The sequence below is a fragment of the Schistocerca americana genome, chromosome 4, assembly GCF_021461395.2.
Source record: "Schistocerca americana isolate TAMUIC-IGC-003095 chromosome 4, iqSchAmer2.1, whole genome shotgun sequence".
Taxonomy (NCBI): Eukaryota; Metazoa; Arthropoda; class Insecta; order Orthoptera; family Acrididae; genus Schistocerca; species Schistocerca americana.
Genome location: NC_060122.1, coordinates 471,026,544 through 471,043,524, shown reverse-complemented (window position 1 = coordinate 471,043,524; position 16,981 = coordinate 471,026,544). Strand labels below are relative to the sequence as shown.

The 16,981-nt window shown below is 40.5% G+C and overlaps 1 protein-coding gene across 2 annotated transcripts in view; it reads right to left on the bottom strand.

Annotated features, from left to right (window-relative positions):
- LOC124612276 (acetyl-coenzyme A synthetase) overlaps positions 1–16,322 on the bottom strand; it is a 53,537-nt gene extending 37,215 nt beyond the window's left edge. For both annotated transcript variants that reach the window (XM_047140378.1, XM_047140379.1), the window contains exon 1: positions 15,947–16,322. In XM_047140378.1, the coding sequence (XP_046996334.1) occupies positions 15,947–16,254 (308 nt within the window). In that variant the 5' untranslated portion in view covers positions 16,255–16,322. The remainder of the gene's footprint in view (positions 1–15,946) is intronic.
- Positions 16,323–16,981: the final 659 nt, after the last annotated feature.

Sequence of the window (16,981 nt, the reverse complement as noted above, 5' to 3'; positions counted from 1 at the left end):
ATTTTGAACACGTCCCGAGTTGCACAGTGCGCTGTTAAGTTTAATTTCGGGTCGCTTCGTGTTGTTGCTTTCTGAGAAGAAATGAGGAGGTGTGTGTGTTGCATTTGTGATTCCTGTTCTACTGTATAACTCTGAAATAAAGCTGTTTCAGACAAAACTAACGTTTTACTCTTGACATACACATTACACGTACGAAGTATGTAAATTTACATTTGACTCACCCGTGTATATTCAGATATTTTTAACTGTAAATTGGAGAGTGTGACGTAAGGGTCACCGATTTTGATCATGTTTTGCAATGACGTTCAATGTTGAAAATAGAGAGGTTCGTGTTTCGGCTTTTTGCTGGACACTTCCTAGTTTCTGAAAAATCTAGGTCAAAACTAATGACTGAAAATTTTATTTTAGTGCTATATACTGAAAGATCGCCTAAAATCATTTTTTATTGGTGTAATGTTGGGTCCAACGTCAATAATGTTGTGTTTTCATGCTGTAGCTTTGGCACCAGTCATTCAATCTATGTGAGAGCAAGGTCGGCAGTCGAGCGGTCTTGGCATTTGACTACCAAACTTATGGTCCATGTTAGATTCCTGACAGTGGCATTTTCCATTCGATATTTTTTTCGGTGTATCTGATAATATTCTGATAAAAAGGAAAGAAATGTATTCCCTTTAAGTAAAAGGTCGGGAGGTGTGATTTATTAATCAAATAAGTATATACAGTATATTGACAGTTTTTTCATTGTGCTATATGACTTTCTAGTAGGGCTTTTGCAGATGATTCTCAACCGACCTGCACCGTGGAAGTTCAAAAATGGTTCAAATGGCTCTGAGCACTATGGGACTTAACATCTGAGGTCATCAGTGCCCTAGAACTTAGAACTACTTAAACCTAACTAACCTAAGGACATCACACACATCCATGCCCGAGGCAGGATTCGAACCTGCGACCGTAGCAGTCCCGCGGTTCCGGACTGCAGCGCCTAGAACCGCACGGCCACCGCGGCCGATGCACCGTGGAAGTGATGCCACCGAAATACACTTCTCTTTGTCAACAGTCCGATTTTATTTTTTCCTACAAGTAAAGGATTTCACTACACGATTTCAGAATCGTGCGAGATCACAGCAGAACATAATTACAAGATAGCACACGCCCAATTAAAATAGATGCGTTGTTCCATAACTAGTTGTCCACGCCTGTCTTTCAAAATATGAAATTACACTTGGTTCGCATCCAACTTGGCAACAGAGCTGTTTTAGCAACATGAATCAGATACGTTTTGGACGACCAGTGTACCAGACAACATGTCAATACGCGAGATTTTGTTCGTGTGTTGCGCTTGGTACGAGAAATATTCGTGTGTCGCCTGTTTGTGATAAGTTTCACCCCCTGATTGCGAAAATGCTCATGAACAGACGATCAGCTATGATTTACACAATAATATGCTTCAGGTGTAATTTTGTACTATATACCAAAAATAACTGTCAATACATTATATTATATGTGCTTATTAATCACACCTCCCGAAGTTACACTTCGGAAACAGCAAAGCAAAATATTCCTATCATAATATTATCAGACACCCCTAAATTGTCGAATGAAAAAACTACCACGACCGAGAATCGAACACAGGCTAACAATTTGGTAGTGTACTGCCCTAACCGCTCGTCCGCCGCATCGCCCATGACTGGTGCCCAAGGTATAGCATGAAAACACAAGAACGCTAATATCTAACCTTATTAACTTTGGACCCCATATTATATTAATGAAAAGGTTGTTTTTAGATTATCTTTCCCTGGGATGGCACTGAAAATATGAATCAGACTTTGACCTCGTTTTTATTTTTCAAATCCTAGGGAGTTTCCAGTAAAAAGCCGAAATGTCTGTTTTCAATATTAATTTATCGCAGTCTATAGTTCAATTCTTTTATCTTGGCGGTTCGCGCATGCCCGCCCAGACACGGGAGATTGCTGCGTTGCCAGTTGTACGCGCCAAGAGAAGCAGCGCCATAGTATAGTTCGCAAACTTACGTTTAGGGGGGAGCGCGCAGTTTATGAAGTAAAGCCACCACGGCCGCATTAACCCTTTCGCTGCTACAGAGATGCGCTCCCCGCATTCCACGCTGTGCGCGATTTTGTCGTCACTGCACTGCTCGCCTGTGCAGATATATGGTGTTTCGACTGCTTTGACATACTTTATCATTCGATTTCACAAAAACCATTTGGCCCAAAAATCTGATTTTTTACACATCTTCTTGACTGGTACCTTCCTCCATAAATGACTCAATTTTGTTTCGATGTTCAACGCAGTTACTTGTGCAGCATTAGATGTAGTAAACCATTGCTCGAAATTTTGAAGAGTTTGCATAGTTAAAAGTCCATAGCGTATACTTTCCATATGGTCGATTTTAGTTGCCACTAGAAATTTCAAAAAATTACATTCAAACCAATAAAATTAATGAAGTAAGACACTTTGATATTGTTTTTAAATAAAGAAAATATTAAGCACCGAACAAGGTTTGAACTCAGAACTTTTCGCTTGGCAGCTATACACTTAAAACCACTACACTAACGGAGCTCGTCGTTCACTGTAACATATCACGCAAAATACCGACAAACACGGTTGGTATGACTATGAATTACTCACGTTCCGTCGAAGTACAATAGGAAATAAACAATTAACGCTGTTCTTTATTGCGAAAAAGCGGTTAGTGAGAATGATACAAACACCTTTCCATGCTATCGCCTGAATTAGGAGGCTTATTGCTTGTTTAGTTTAATTAATTAATCAATAGAATATGAAGCAGTTGGTATAAAGAACGCTTTTTCCAAACATTCTATAAAAGGAAGTCTGCTATCAACACATTGCTTTTGTTCAATTACTTTATTTATGACTGAACGTTTCTGAAACTGAAGACACTAATCTGTGCTCTGCACTGCAGTCGAGCTCTGGCAACGTCGTTCTGTTTATTGGCTGACTTTTGTGACGTCAATGCGCAGAACGAACCTAAACTCGGCCGCCGTCATAAATGACGCGCACTTTAGTGTTGGTTTGTGTGACAACTATCTTAAATTCCAGCCATTACAGGATCAATCTAAAAATTAGTTTCGTTTTAGCAAGGATCGTTGAGGAAACAGCTGCTATCCATTTAAATATGGATGCGTCGCAGACTTCACATGATATACGGAAAAGCGTGATTAAAAAATATGAATCCCTTCTAATTGTTTACTGCACGCATTTTTGTCAGTGGCTGTAATCTGAATCACACTGCATCTGCAGAAATGTTTCTTTGGGTTTTAATTTTAGCTGAAGTGAGTATTAAAACATTTGACGACTGGCTTGGATTAACGACTGGCTTTGATGTAGTCGCGTCGACCCAACACTGACGGCACAGATTGTAGCCGAGTAACAATGCAAAAAATCCTTATTAAGAACATGTTTACACGAAACCACTGATGGCAACTACCACAAGTAATATTTACTATTAGCTTAATATAATATACCCGTTCCAAATAATTTTATTCAGTTTTAGGCATTTTCTCGGGATCTGTCTTCAAAATTGACAGGGGTAGTGGATATTGCCACTAGTGACAATAGCGTCATATGGCTGTTTCCACTTTTTGCGCGTTCTCGTCTGTGGAGGCGGGTTCATTAAATATAATTCATAATTATGGATAAACCAGACTTTTTATTCGAAGGCGCTCTGTATTACACACGCTGTATATGTTAGTTTGAAAATCCGTTTAAAAATAATAGGTAGAATTTAGGAAAATGAGACGTTTTGCTTTGTTTCTTGCAGCCAGAAAACCGAGAAATGGCAACGGCACGAAATAGATATTTTTTTCGACACATACCGACCGGAACCAGGCTGGCAGGGCATTAGAACATTATACAGACATTATACATACTGATCTTGAATTTACGAATTTCACACCTTCTGCCTGCTGACACGGACCTGAGGCGAGATATTTACTCTTAATGCAACACTAGTGATACTCTATGGAAACCTTTTCGTCTTAATTGCGAATGATAAGCATGAGAGAAATAATATAAAGAAATCATACCCACTACTTCTCGCAGAAGTAGACCAGAGGGTGGATCACAGGTGTCCTTCGGCATATGATCACCAGCACGATCAAGGCACAAGTTTCTTTCGTTTCCTTAGTCTAGTTTAAAGCGCAGTAGCTGTCACCAGATGTGAAAATTACTAGGCTATCCAATCGCTACATTCTTAGACTCTTCACACTTTCTGGTACAGTAATTGATAATTTTACAGCTAACTTTAGGTTTTTAAAAACGTTTCTACAGAGTTATTGTTTACACCCAACGATTTTACCATGTGCTCTACAGTCTGAAACTGAAGTGTTTCAAGAACCTCCTTGCCGAGGTGTAACTCTAAACAGATTTTCCTGCTTTTGTGATAGAAAATATTGGTCTACAATTTTATCATCCGTTGGGAAATTCAACCGGAAGCGTGTCTCCTCAAAGCTTGGAATACATTTTCTTGTGTTTACATTCACTGTTGTGATGCAGGATGGCCTCGAAGCTCAAAAGACGGTAGCTTTTTGTATAAAAAGTTAAAAATTCACCTAGTTTATGATATGAATGCACGATCGCACATGCTCACTGCTGTACGACGGGTATCAAAAATGGTTAAAATGGATCTGAGCACTTTGGGACTTGACTTCGGAGGTCATCAGTCCCCTAGAACTTAGAACTACTTAAACCTAGCTAACCTAAGGATATCATCACACACATTCATGCCCGAGGCAGGATTCGAGCCTGCGACCGTAGCTGTCGCGCGGTTCCAGACTGTAGCGCCTAGAACCGCTTGGCCACTCCGGCTGGCAAACATTTTTTCAGTCTGAATCTGTTCTGAATCAACGCATTATCATATCTACCAAGTTTCGCTGCTGTACGATAATTATAACCCACACTGCATGTCTGTGAGTAACTATTACCACACGGTACTATTTTAAATAGCTTATCACCACAGAAGTAGGTCATCATACTGTAAGCTCTTAATGGTATAGTGTTCTATATTTTTGATTTTTAAATTATTCATACACGCTGTATGGGCAGAATATGGGGATTTATTTAAAAATATGAAGCTAATGTTAAACATGGTGAATCTATGATTGACGAGTAGCGTATCAACTTCTCATTTCTCATGCAGATGTACTGACTTTCTTAGTTTAACGTGTTTTGTATTTGCTAGTGACCGAACAACTTTAAACTAGGTATTGGCGTAATGTAAAGTTCCTCAAATGTGTTTAAGGTTCTTGTGGTGCAAGTCACCACCATACATCAAACTGCCATTCTCTGACCTTTAAAGCTTTTGCGCCACTGTACTTTCACCATAATAGAATTCCAATGGCCATATTAAAAAGGGAGCAGGCAAAGTGTGGAAGTTTGTCCTCAGAAGGTCATAATTTACGAAGCAACATGAACTAGCTGACAATGTTAGCCTCAAGCGAAAGGGATGCTATACTTGACAATATCTCCACAGCAGTTAGCACTGGAAGAGGAAAGTTGTAAGACAGAACCCACTCAGTAGTTTGCCTGCCAATGTAGTCAAGTCTACGCCACTTTTAAAAACGCGCCAACTGAAATGACGGAAGGAACATCGGTACATTTACAGCGGTCGCCTCGATTGCGTCAAAGCCGCTGTAGCGTGGGAGTCTACGTAGAGGGTTCAGCGGCAGTAGCCATTGTCTGCTTGTTTGCAGCGGCGTCAAATTAGCTTCCAACCGCCGGGAGGAGGTTCCCAGATGACCGAGCAACGCGTCGACTACCGGCATTCGACGCCTTGTTAGCCCCACCGTGACGCAACCGCTGTTATGATGACATTCAAGTTCATTTACGATGCATGCAGTACGCCCTCTAGAAAAAAATTCATCGCGAACAGTTGGGCTGCCTAGAAAACTTCACCTGAATTCAGCTTAAATTGGTCCACATATCGACCGATACGACATGAAACAAAAGCCATGATTAACTGATACGTTTAGTCAAAGGAGTTTTGCGGCATCCTGAGGATGAATATAGCACAACAGGGCTGCAGTTCGAAATCTATGGACTGAAATCTCAGATGTATTGGAAACTGCAAGGAGGCAAAATATTTATCGGAAATTTTAGGTATAAATTATAACCTCAAAAAATAATTACAACATGCTTTGGAGAGATTCTCAATGTGGTATACCACTGAAACTAAATATTTTCGCAATATACGCGTATAAAATATGAAAAACATCAAATATGGCATGTTAACTTCAAAGGTGGCGGCCCCTTCTAATGGGTGGTTGGAAAAAGGAAATGGCGTCACAGAACTAAAGCGTTTTCAACTTTTGTGGCATGGCGCTCTTCCCTGTATCTCATATAATCGTTAAACTTATCTGGTAATTCCAGTGAGTACAGGTACAGTACTCGCCACGTTCTTTTCGAGACAGATAGCTCATTTATATGGATTCGGTGTCTTTCTAATAGCAAATGCCGCATTCCAGCACTTCTCTAAGCACAATGGTATCATGGTATATCTCTCTCAACAATGTTTTATCTATCCCACCCTTGGAAGTTAAAATCTAACCTACTTCATTCACATAACACACTGAAGAGCTAAAGAAATTGGTACACCTGCCTAGTATCGTGAACTGCACCTGCGAACACGCAGAAGTGCCACAACATGACATCATAGACTATTAATGTGAAGTAGTGCTCGAGGAAAGACACACCATGAATCCTGCAAGGCTGACCATAAATTCGCAAGAGAACGAGGGGGTGACGATCTCTTTAACAGCACGTTGCAAGGCATCCAAGATACACTCAATAATGTTCATATCTGGGGAGTTTGAAGGCCAGCGGAGGTGTTTAAACTCAGAAGAGTGCTCCTGGAGCCACTCTGTAGCAATTCTGGACGTGTGGAGTGTCGCATTCCCCTGCTGGAATTGGTAAATATCCATTGGAGTACACAATAGACATGAATGGATGTAGGTGATAAGACAGGATGCTTACGTACATGTCACCCGTCATATCAAGGGTCCCATATCACTCCGACTGCATACCTCCCACGCCATTACAGAGCTTCCACCAGCTTTAACAGTCCCCTACTGACATGCAAGGTCCATTGATTCATGAGGTTGTCTTCATGCCCATACACGTCCATCCGCTCGATACAATTTGGAACGAAACTCGTCCGACCAGGCAACATGTTTCCAGTCAACAGTCCAATGTCGGTGTTGACGGGCCCAGGCGAGGCGTAAAGCTTTGTGCTGTGCAGTCATCAAGGGCTCCGCAAGCCCATATCGATGATGTTCCGTCGAATGGTTCGCACGCTGACTTGATGGCTCAGCTCTTACATCTGCAGCAATTTGCTGAAGGGCTGCACTTCTGTCTAACGATTCTATTCAGTCGTCATTGGTCCCCTTTTTGCAGGATCTTTTTCCAGCCGCAGCGATGTCCGAGATTTCATGTTTTATCGAACCCCTGATATTCACAGTACACTCGTGAAATGGTCTTACGGTAAAATCCCCACTTCATCGCTACCTCGGAGATGCTGTGTCTCATTGCTCGTGCGCCGTCTGTAACACCACATTGATAACCTGCGATTGTAGCAGCAGTAACCGATCTAACAACTACTCCGGACACTTGTCTTATATAGGCGCTGCCGACCGCAGCGCCGTATTCTGCCTGTCTACATATCTCTGTATTTGAATACGCATGCCTACACCAGCTTCTTTGGCGACCTCTGACGACGTTGTCTGTGCCTCTGAACACCTGCAAAGATGTCAGACTGCTGGCTACAGGGCAGTATCGGGAGCGATCTATGACCGTGGGACATGAACACAGTATGTCGCCAACCCTCCAACCTTTATTGCCAGTAAATTAATTCTGATGGTGACGCTGCTACTTTATTCAACCACCTCATCTGGTCTTTCCACACGCACGTGAATTATGGTAGAATGATGGGTAAATGTTGGAGCCGGGAGAACTTTCCTTTGATAGAAAGAAAGCTATTCGACGCACATATGCTCTTTGGTAAATACACTTCACTGAAAACAAAACGACTGTCCCAGTGAGGATGGGGACAATAAAGACTTTGAAGTCGATATCGACATCTTAATGCTGAATAACCAGTATTTTCGGCATTTATTTGCTCTTTAACATTTTTATCAATAACAGGGTAAAAAGTAAATCAGTTTCCCGTATCAACAGTGTTACCAGTATTTTTCCCATAAAACTTCAAGCGCCTTTAATGTTGATTCGTAAAATTCCCGATATTCTGAAATTGACATTTTACAGAAAACGGGATCAGTGCTATTTTAATAACAACGCATCAAACATGTTGTACGTATCTTTAGACATATTATGCAAAAAGCTGGTAGAGTCAAAATTAGTCAATCTTCGACGTATTCCTTTATTTCTGGAAATATCAAATAAAATACCGTAAGGCTTACTTCAGAAACCGTTTGTTTTGAGATGTTTTAGCAGTCAGGCTAAACTGGAGATGAAAAACCCGGTATATATACGAAAACCGGTTATTTCAAAGATAATCGCCATCTTTAGTTCCATGTCTCTACAATATTTAACACCCCATATGCACACCAAGATCGGATGAGTAATACACGTCACTAGACCGAATATTCAGTTTTACAAAACTAGGAGCAGGGACTATTCACTGGACTATCTGCACGCAGAAAAAGCTGTTAAATTGCTCAATGAAATGAGGCGGTTTAAAGGTAGTAAATTCAAAAATCTATAGAATTGTCTGAAAGAAAACTATCTGTACTGTTTATGAATTTTTATTTAATGACGTAAGTGAGATAATCACTACCTGGTTCAAATGGCTCTGAGCACTATGGGACTCAACTGCTGTGGTTATCAGTCCCCTAGAACTTAGAACTACTTAAACCTAACTAACCTAAGGACATCACACACATCCATGCCCGAGGCAGGATTCGAACCTGCGACCGTAGCAGTCGCACGGTTCCGGACTGCGCGCCTAGAACCGCGAGACCACCGCGGCCGGCTCACTACCTGGTCCAATTTTTAGGTTGCCTATCTAATGGCTTTCAGGTCAACAAAAAAATTGTTTTCATTATTTCATACAATTACTGACCGAATTTAAAAATTTGAAGTGTTGTAATCTAGTCATTACAGCTATCAGTCTTTCGTTATAGATTGAACACAAGACCATTTAAGTTTGAAACTTTACAGTATGTGCCTTGAGGCACTGCAACTCACAGACACAAATTATCCAGATTACTTTCATTCAGTATTTTAGAGAGCGTTTAGCAACTTCCAATAAGCTTGACAATTTCAAACTTATTCGAAACTTTGTCTCGCTGACACCCCACACAAAATAATGAAAGGAACAGTTCATCGCTTATTACATTTTCGCTAGTCGGGCAGTACAGAAATTAAGCATCAGGCATGTCGTTTTAACTTATTGCTTCTTTACTACTATTCGCAACATATTTGCAAACAGTGTCTACTCATGCAACTGAATGTACCTGCAAAAGTGTACCATTGTATGACAATCCAGGAGGTGACGTCATGAAGACTTGAGATGCGCGAAAAACTGGTTTTTCTTGAAACTGTTTTTGTTATAAATATGATTCTTGAAAGAATTGCGGGTGCGATAACAGGTTTAATCAGACAGCTATTGCGTGTATGTGTGTAACAATTGCGCCTAGTACAACCCTAGGCGCCCGCAGAAATTTTGCCAAAAAGGGTAAAATTCTAATATGATTTTTTTTTTTTTTTTTACATTTTAACTTATTCGGTGAATTTGGAATCAAGTTGTGCTCCAAGAACTTTCAAGTACACGGTATTGTGTCTCAAACAAGTTACCCCCATTTAATATATTTAAAATTACTTTGTTTAAACAGTTGCTGTACTCAACAGTAAATATGAAGCACATCTTTTATATTAGTAATATGATTATGGAAGTCACATTTTTATTGAATTATCTGAAGTTACCTGCGATATACAAAGAGTTATCAAACAAACCTAGCAAATATTCATAAAAAAATTTCACATTCTCATAACAGCAGTTTGAAACCAAACGTTAAAAATCCTAAGTAGAGAAACATCTCTGAACGACTGAGAAAATGCTGTTGTTTGACAAAAGATGGTCCTCGAACTAGAGAATTGGGAAAAAATATTTAGCCATCTTAATTCATTTAATGACACTATATTTATTGCATTATTTTCATGCCTTCTATTTTTTTCTGAAAAGAATTGCGGACTAATGACAGGCATGTAGTAGACTGCTGCCACGTGTATGTTGTGATGGGGATCCGTGCATCAGGGTGTTAAGAAATTTACAGTGACCGCTGAAGTCACAGTATTTCACGTCATGGTCGGCAATGTTAAATATGCATTTGAGTAGAGTCGCTGACAGTCATTGCTAGACAGCGAGAACTCTTTCACTAATATTAATCTTGTACTCAAATTCCAGGAGGGAGCAGGTGTCCCTCTTGCCGCCGCCTAACCCCCGCCCCCCAACCACGCCCGCGGTTACCTAGAACTGTAACTTTATTTATCGCATCTACCATTATTTTACTGAAGTCTAAGTATATAACTGCACATTGGGCAATACAAACTATTTCAATAGGGATAATACATTCACGTAATTGTGGATGGTGCCTTGTGCAGATTTTAAACATAATAAGTAAATATGCAGGTAGGATCTATCTACTGAGGACCAAAGAAGAGGACCAAAGAAGAGGACCAAAGAAGAGGACCAAAGAAGAGGACCAAAGAAGAGGACCAAAGAAGAGGACCAAAGAAGAGGACCAAAGAAGAGGACCAAAGAAGAGGACCAAAGAAGAGGACCAAAGAAGAGGACCAAAGAAGAGGACCAAAGAAGAGGACCAAAGAAGAGGACCAAAGAAGAGGACCAAAGAAGAGGACCAAAGAAGAGGACCAAAGAAGAGGACCAAAGAAGAGGACCAAAGAAGAGGACCAAAGAAGAGGACCAAAGAAGAGGACCAAAGAAGAGGACCAAAGAAGAGGACCAAAGAAGAGGACCAAAGAAGAGGACCAAAGAAGAGGAACGCGTTTCTTTACAGGTCCACGTAAGAAGCGCGAGGGCGTCAGGAAGATAATGGTCCAAATCCATTTTCAGATGTTAGAAGAGGAGCTGTACCTCACGGTGTGGTTTTACTCTTAAAACTCTTAGGCTAGTCACCCGAAATGTTACTTCCTCCTACGTAAAATATGGTCAAGGTAAAATTAGAGTTCGCCCGGACGCTTACCACCGTTCTTTTTTCCCTGCACACATTCATCGAAATCTGCATTTATTAATGACGACTTACTATCAAACAGTTGAGACAACGCCCGACTGTGTTTCCGAACCCCACATACTATCAAGTCTATCCAATGTGCCAACAAAAGCTGTCTCCCTGTGAGAAGTACGATGGGAGTTTTTTAATGTAACTCTAAACGTTAAAGACATTGAAGCTCTCTTAGCATAGCAATGTTAAAGGCATGAACTGGGTTTAATACTGGTTTTTAGCTTTTATTTCCGATACATCGGAAGTCTGAAGACCGAAATACAGCCAGTGGACGCTAATTCATAAGTAATACTTGCTTCATTGTTGTGTTAGGATCCAGCCTGTATCCAATACTTCTCCTCTGAAGAGCAAAGTGCAGAATTTACAATTCTAACAGTTGCTATACGCTTCATTTTTAATATATATATATATATATATATATATATCGTCTTTATTAGATTGTGTGCGCCACTACCATTTGCAGTCAGTATTTTCATTTGACACGAGTTTCTTAAACTTACAGGAGTATCGTATGCAACAAACAAATTAATAACGGTTACATGAACATTGTTTTATTTTGCTTCACCGTGACTTGTCTCATGCAGTTATAAATCACGTTCCAGGTTTCAGCCATCATTTTAGTAACTGTGGGGATAAAACAGCACTTAATCAGAGTCGCTGTACTTCTGCCGGTGGCTAAGAGATCGTAATGCAGCTAACAGCCTGTCCTCGCAGCTTACAGCCTCATGAATTTTGTTCAAGAACGGCTTGATGATCAGCTCAAACTCACATTTCATCCATTCTTAGGTAAGTGCGAAGAGCGCCCAGCTCATTAAGTAACAGAGCGTGGGTAATTTTCCTTCTTTGCGTTAACCGCTTCTTTTCCAACAGCTTCCTCTGCTTTTTTAGCCTTGTTACCTCTAAAACGGCCAAAGGAAACTTCAATTTTCCTTCTGTGTAAAACCAAAGAGGATCTCGTAATACAGTCTCAATGACGTCAAGACATAACAGGGCAGCGCTGCAATCGCCGAGCAGTCGGTTGGGGCGTGAGTAGGTTGCCACGAAATTGGATGGTCCGTCAGTCGGACGATAAATCGGTTCGTATGCAGTGGCCTATAGTATGGGAGAGAGCGATGTGAAGTAACGCTTTTTCGTTGGTATTCAGCAGAATTTTCCCAACCCTGACTTTTCAGTATCTTAAGAAGGGCGTAATTACAGATCGTTTAATTAAAATATTGGCATTCAAATACGTACTTAGCATATGTTAATGAAACATTTCGGTATCAAAGTAATCTACCTAAAATACTGAGTTGCTATTTAACAGCTTTAAGATACAATAAGCTGTCTCGACACTGTCAAATTTCGATTTTAGATGTCGACATATCCTCAAATTCAAGTTACATAAACAGCAATTTCAGAAATCTGTCTCTTCTGATAAATTTCCGCGGACGCCCGTGCCTATAGTAAAAGCTCAGTTGCATCTTTATATACCGTACTCTTAGGCTGCCTACTGCTTTTCACCACGAGTATAGTTCGTCAAATGGAAGACTACACGTGGGCGCGCGTGTTTTAGTGCTACATGATGCATCACAAGATACAGTATTCGGGCTGAAAAGATCGGAAGGACTAAATCGGGGTCATAGTAAAGGAACCTTGGCGCCAGTCTCTTCCCTCAAATGCGAGATAGCGCACTTTGTAAACTTTACGCCGAATGCTTGGGCGAGCAGACGAAGCTACCTTGCAAGAACATGAGGTCTGTTTACCTTGCTGTCGCGTGTCGCGACACGGGAAGTATCACGTTCGTGGACACTCGGGCTGCCAAGATCTTTCATTCAGTAACTTTTGGGACAAATCTCAAGGCATTTTGTTCATATGAAAATGCTTTACATTTATTGAAACTGACGAACTGCTGCTTAACTTTCATCCTGGAACATCATGAGGACCAGTCTCTACAACTGCCTTCAAATAACATATCAAAAACTATCTACGAAAACTACTAATTTGGTTAATAAGAACACGACCACGTTCTAAATATACGGTTTTGATCAGGTTTCACATTTCGCGTCCAAACATTTATTCGTTTGCATAGACTTTCTCGGCGTACTAATACATTGTGTGGGTGTGCGTAATATTTTACTGGCAGTTTTTAGTTTATAGTGCCAAACAAGATCTGCTACATCATGACGAATCACCTTATTCAGACCGCCACTTCAGCGTTACAAGCCACGTTATTAGGTTTTTCCACCAGATGTGTCTCGAATAACATTTTCGTACTAGAACAAACAAATTAAGAATCTCTGGATTTAGTGTGACGTCTACTGAAAGTATGGGACAGTACAATCTGAAGACGCAAGATTTTTGATGAATAGAGTAATAGCATATATGGAATGATAGGTTTTATTGTCTTACGTGTATTGCAGCTTGTGTCAAAGCACGTACTGTTAAGAGATATCAAACTACTCAAATGTATATAATATGCTCACAGTATTTGCCAATTTTTGTTTTGACCGCAATATGTAGGCTAAATATTACGATATTAAATATTAATTCTAATATTTAATGGGACGAAACAGAGCCAGGGACCACTTTTAAAACCAGTTTGTTTATTATACTTAGATCAAAATAACTTGGCGACTGACGTTTCACGAGTCGTGTGGTATGGACCAGAGCTTACTGTGGTGTCTGTACTATAGGTACATGCACAAGAGTGGCTGGTTACACGTTAACACCACCGGTCTCTTCTCTTTCCCAACTCCCTGCCAATGCAATCTGTCCTTTCATTGGAGCTCTAAAAACGCAGTATAGAATTTTACCCATGGTTCAAAACTTACGACTCTGCAACAGGAAAGAAGACCGCTTACAGCTGAACACAACGAAAACACTTCAATTACCGAGCCAATTTATGACTACCACGCTTATGGCTGTAGTAAAAATTTTCTACCGTCTTATTGGTCGTGTATCATGTGAAAATAACCACGTTGCATTTCAAATACAGGAAAAAATACTGTTTTTGAAGATGACATGGCGCTTTTAATAAAATTCAGTTCGACTAGCAAGCAGTGAATGACTTTTTGCAAGTCTACACAAAGTTTTTCCTCGGTGAGCTGTCAAGCAAGATTTTTCGAACCTATATTATTCCTGTTTTGGCTCAAAAGACAATGCTGCCGCTAACTTTTCATCAAAGTAACTTAATAACAACTCTCTAAATAGAAAAACGAGTATCGCAAAGAAAAATGTATGCGGCAGTGCGGTCTGTAGCTAGTAGTAGCAGGTTCCATATTTCGAAATTATTTTCATAAACCCATCCGCTACATTAAGACCTAATGGGCACTTCCTGCACACTCTTCATAGGCTCTAATCATTGTAAAAGTCTTCTACACAGGAGTTAGCGAGACTCCTTAAAACGTATTAATGAAAAAAATATTTCAAAGATTAAAATTTAAGAACTAAATTACTACGAAGCGCCAGTACAATAGTTTCAGGCATGCTGCTCGAAGTTGACAAATTACAAAACTGGAATGAGAGTGAAAGGAAACACTTTTCCTAGCGCCACTTTCCTTGTACTGACAAGGCCAGTTCTCCAGGGTAGGTTTTCGGCAGGCCTTCATAGTATACATTTCCTTTCATCTGAGGACTTCACGTTAAGATACTTTAAATGTTAGAACACTTGGATTTAGCCGATACCAACAGAGAAAGGTTAGAAAACGATAGACTAACAATACGCTTTATCTATTGGTACAGAAATGCAAGTAGGTAGTTAATACTGCTAAAAAATCCTCGTCTAAAAAAAATACATTCTTTAAGCAGCTCGATATCAAAATTTTAATTAAATGGCAGGTATATATACTATACGTCATAAGCTTGTATCAGTTCCTATAAATATCTATGGAAAATAGAACCAACTTAAATTCCGTGGAAAAATTATCCAAGACGTAGAAAAGCGGACCACGATTCTTCGAAAATGATCTGCTCCACGTGTTAATGAGTCGCTAAAATGAATACGATACAACTGGCGTTCGACTGAGATCTGTCGATTTGGTTGTGGTAACGGACTGATCTGTATCTTAGTCCGAGGTCTGTGTTAGATTGAAAGGTGCTGAAACGAATGTTGACGCCAATTAAAGAATGTGGTATCAGATTGACCTGTAGCGTAGCCTAATGTTTATGATTACGCCATATTTAATTGGTCGATTTTAGCTCAACGCCAATCGTAGCGTACTCCTTTTAGTTGCTATTGGTTCAGATTTGGTGTTGTGGTAGCACTGATGCGTCCTGACGTGAGATGGGAACTCCGTTCTACTAACACAATACACAGGAACTGTAATTACGATCAATAAATACAACCTAAAGAAACCACAGGAAATACGTGTATGTTTCACAGTACATAAAAACAGCCGTAACTTGATTTGCAATCACTTGGTGCTCTGTTGCTGGTAAAAGAAATTAAAGCAACAACCAATAACACGGCACCGCGCTATTCAAATATCACTTTCGCGGTAGCAAAATTATCGACGATGTTTTTAATTCAAATACTTCAATTTCTCATTGAACGAGCATTATTTAATATATTCTGTGTTCTGTTCAGAAAACAAATCCTAACACTTTATTTACTACGAGTGTAAAGCGCAAAAGCTTAGAAAGGAAAGCAAGGAAAAGTAGGCTTCTTGACTTACCAGTAAAACGCTATTTTGTCGCCAAGTCCATTCCGTACATTTCGATCGAGCAAATTGTAGCTTATGTTTGTCGTTGCACCTTCCATCCATTTTATAGAAATTGGTCCTTTGGTGATGTCAAAATTGTATGAGTGAAACTTTGAAGTCACAGGAGTTTCCCAATGGAATTGTTTAGCCATATCACCCCAAAACTCCTCAGGTTCGTCAATAGAACGTCTGTACATGTCCTGATATTGCTTCATGGATCCTATGTAGGACCGCCGCGACAGAGCGGGGTCCGGATGGTACACGGCCTCGCTATCACTCATTTCGGCAACTTAGCCAGACCTCGATCACACCACACTGCAACGGCCACTATGAACGAATGCGGCGCGCTGACCTGCCTTATATCGCAGCACGAGCGCTCCTACGCGTGGTTGTCGCGGTCGCCGCTAGGTACCGCCTGCGTTTCACATAGCGAGCTGCCTGCCGCGCGGGTTCCCCTTCCACTTTGTTTCCTTACTTTCCCTATTGTGCTGCAGCAAATCGTGCTCCAGGCGCTTGTTTCCTCTACAAAACTGTGTGCGTGTTCTCTCCTACCTAGAAAAAAAAAAAAACAGACGTCAGACAAATGCATAGCAGTAACGAACGTGAGCAATTGAAATGTGATATACATTACAATGATATTCCAGTTTCTGTAAAGAACAAGTATTTACTATGATTGTGTTAATTTTTTTAGAAAGAAGAGCATTAAATATTTCAGTTCTAGCAACCATAATGACAATTAAATGCCTGGAGATACTTTCGGGCGAAAAAAACGATGTGGTAACTCGTTTTCACACGTAATCAGTGAAAAAAATCCGGAAATTTGAGCCGGCCGGGGTGGCCGAGCTGTTCTAGGCGCTACAGTCCGGAACCGCGCGACCGCTACAGTCGCAGGTTCGAATCCTGCCTCGGGCATGGATGTGTGTGATGTCCTTAGGTTAGTTAGGTTTAAGTAGTTCTATGTTCTAGGGGACTGATGACCTTAGCAGTGAAGTCCCATAGTGCTCAGAG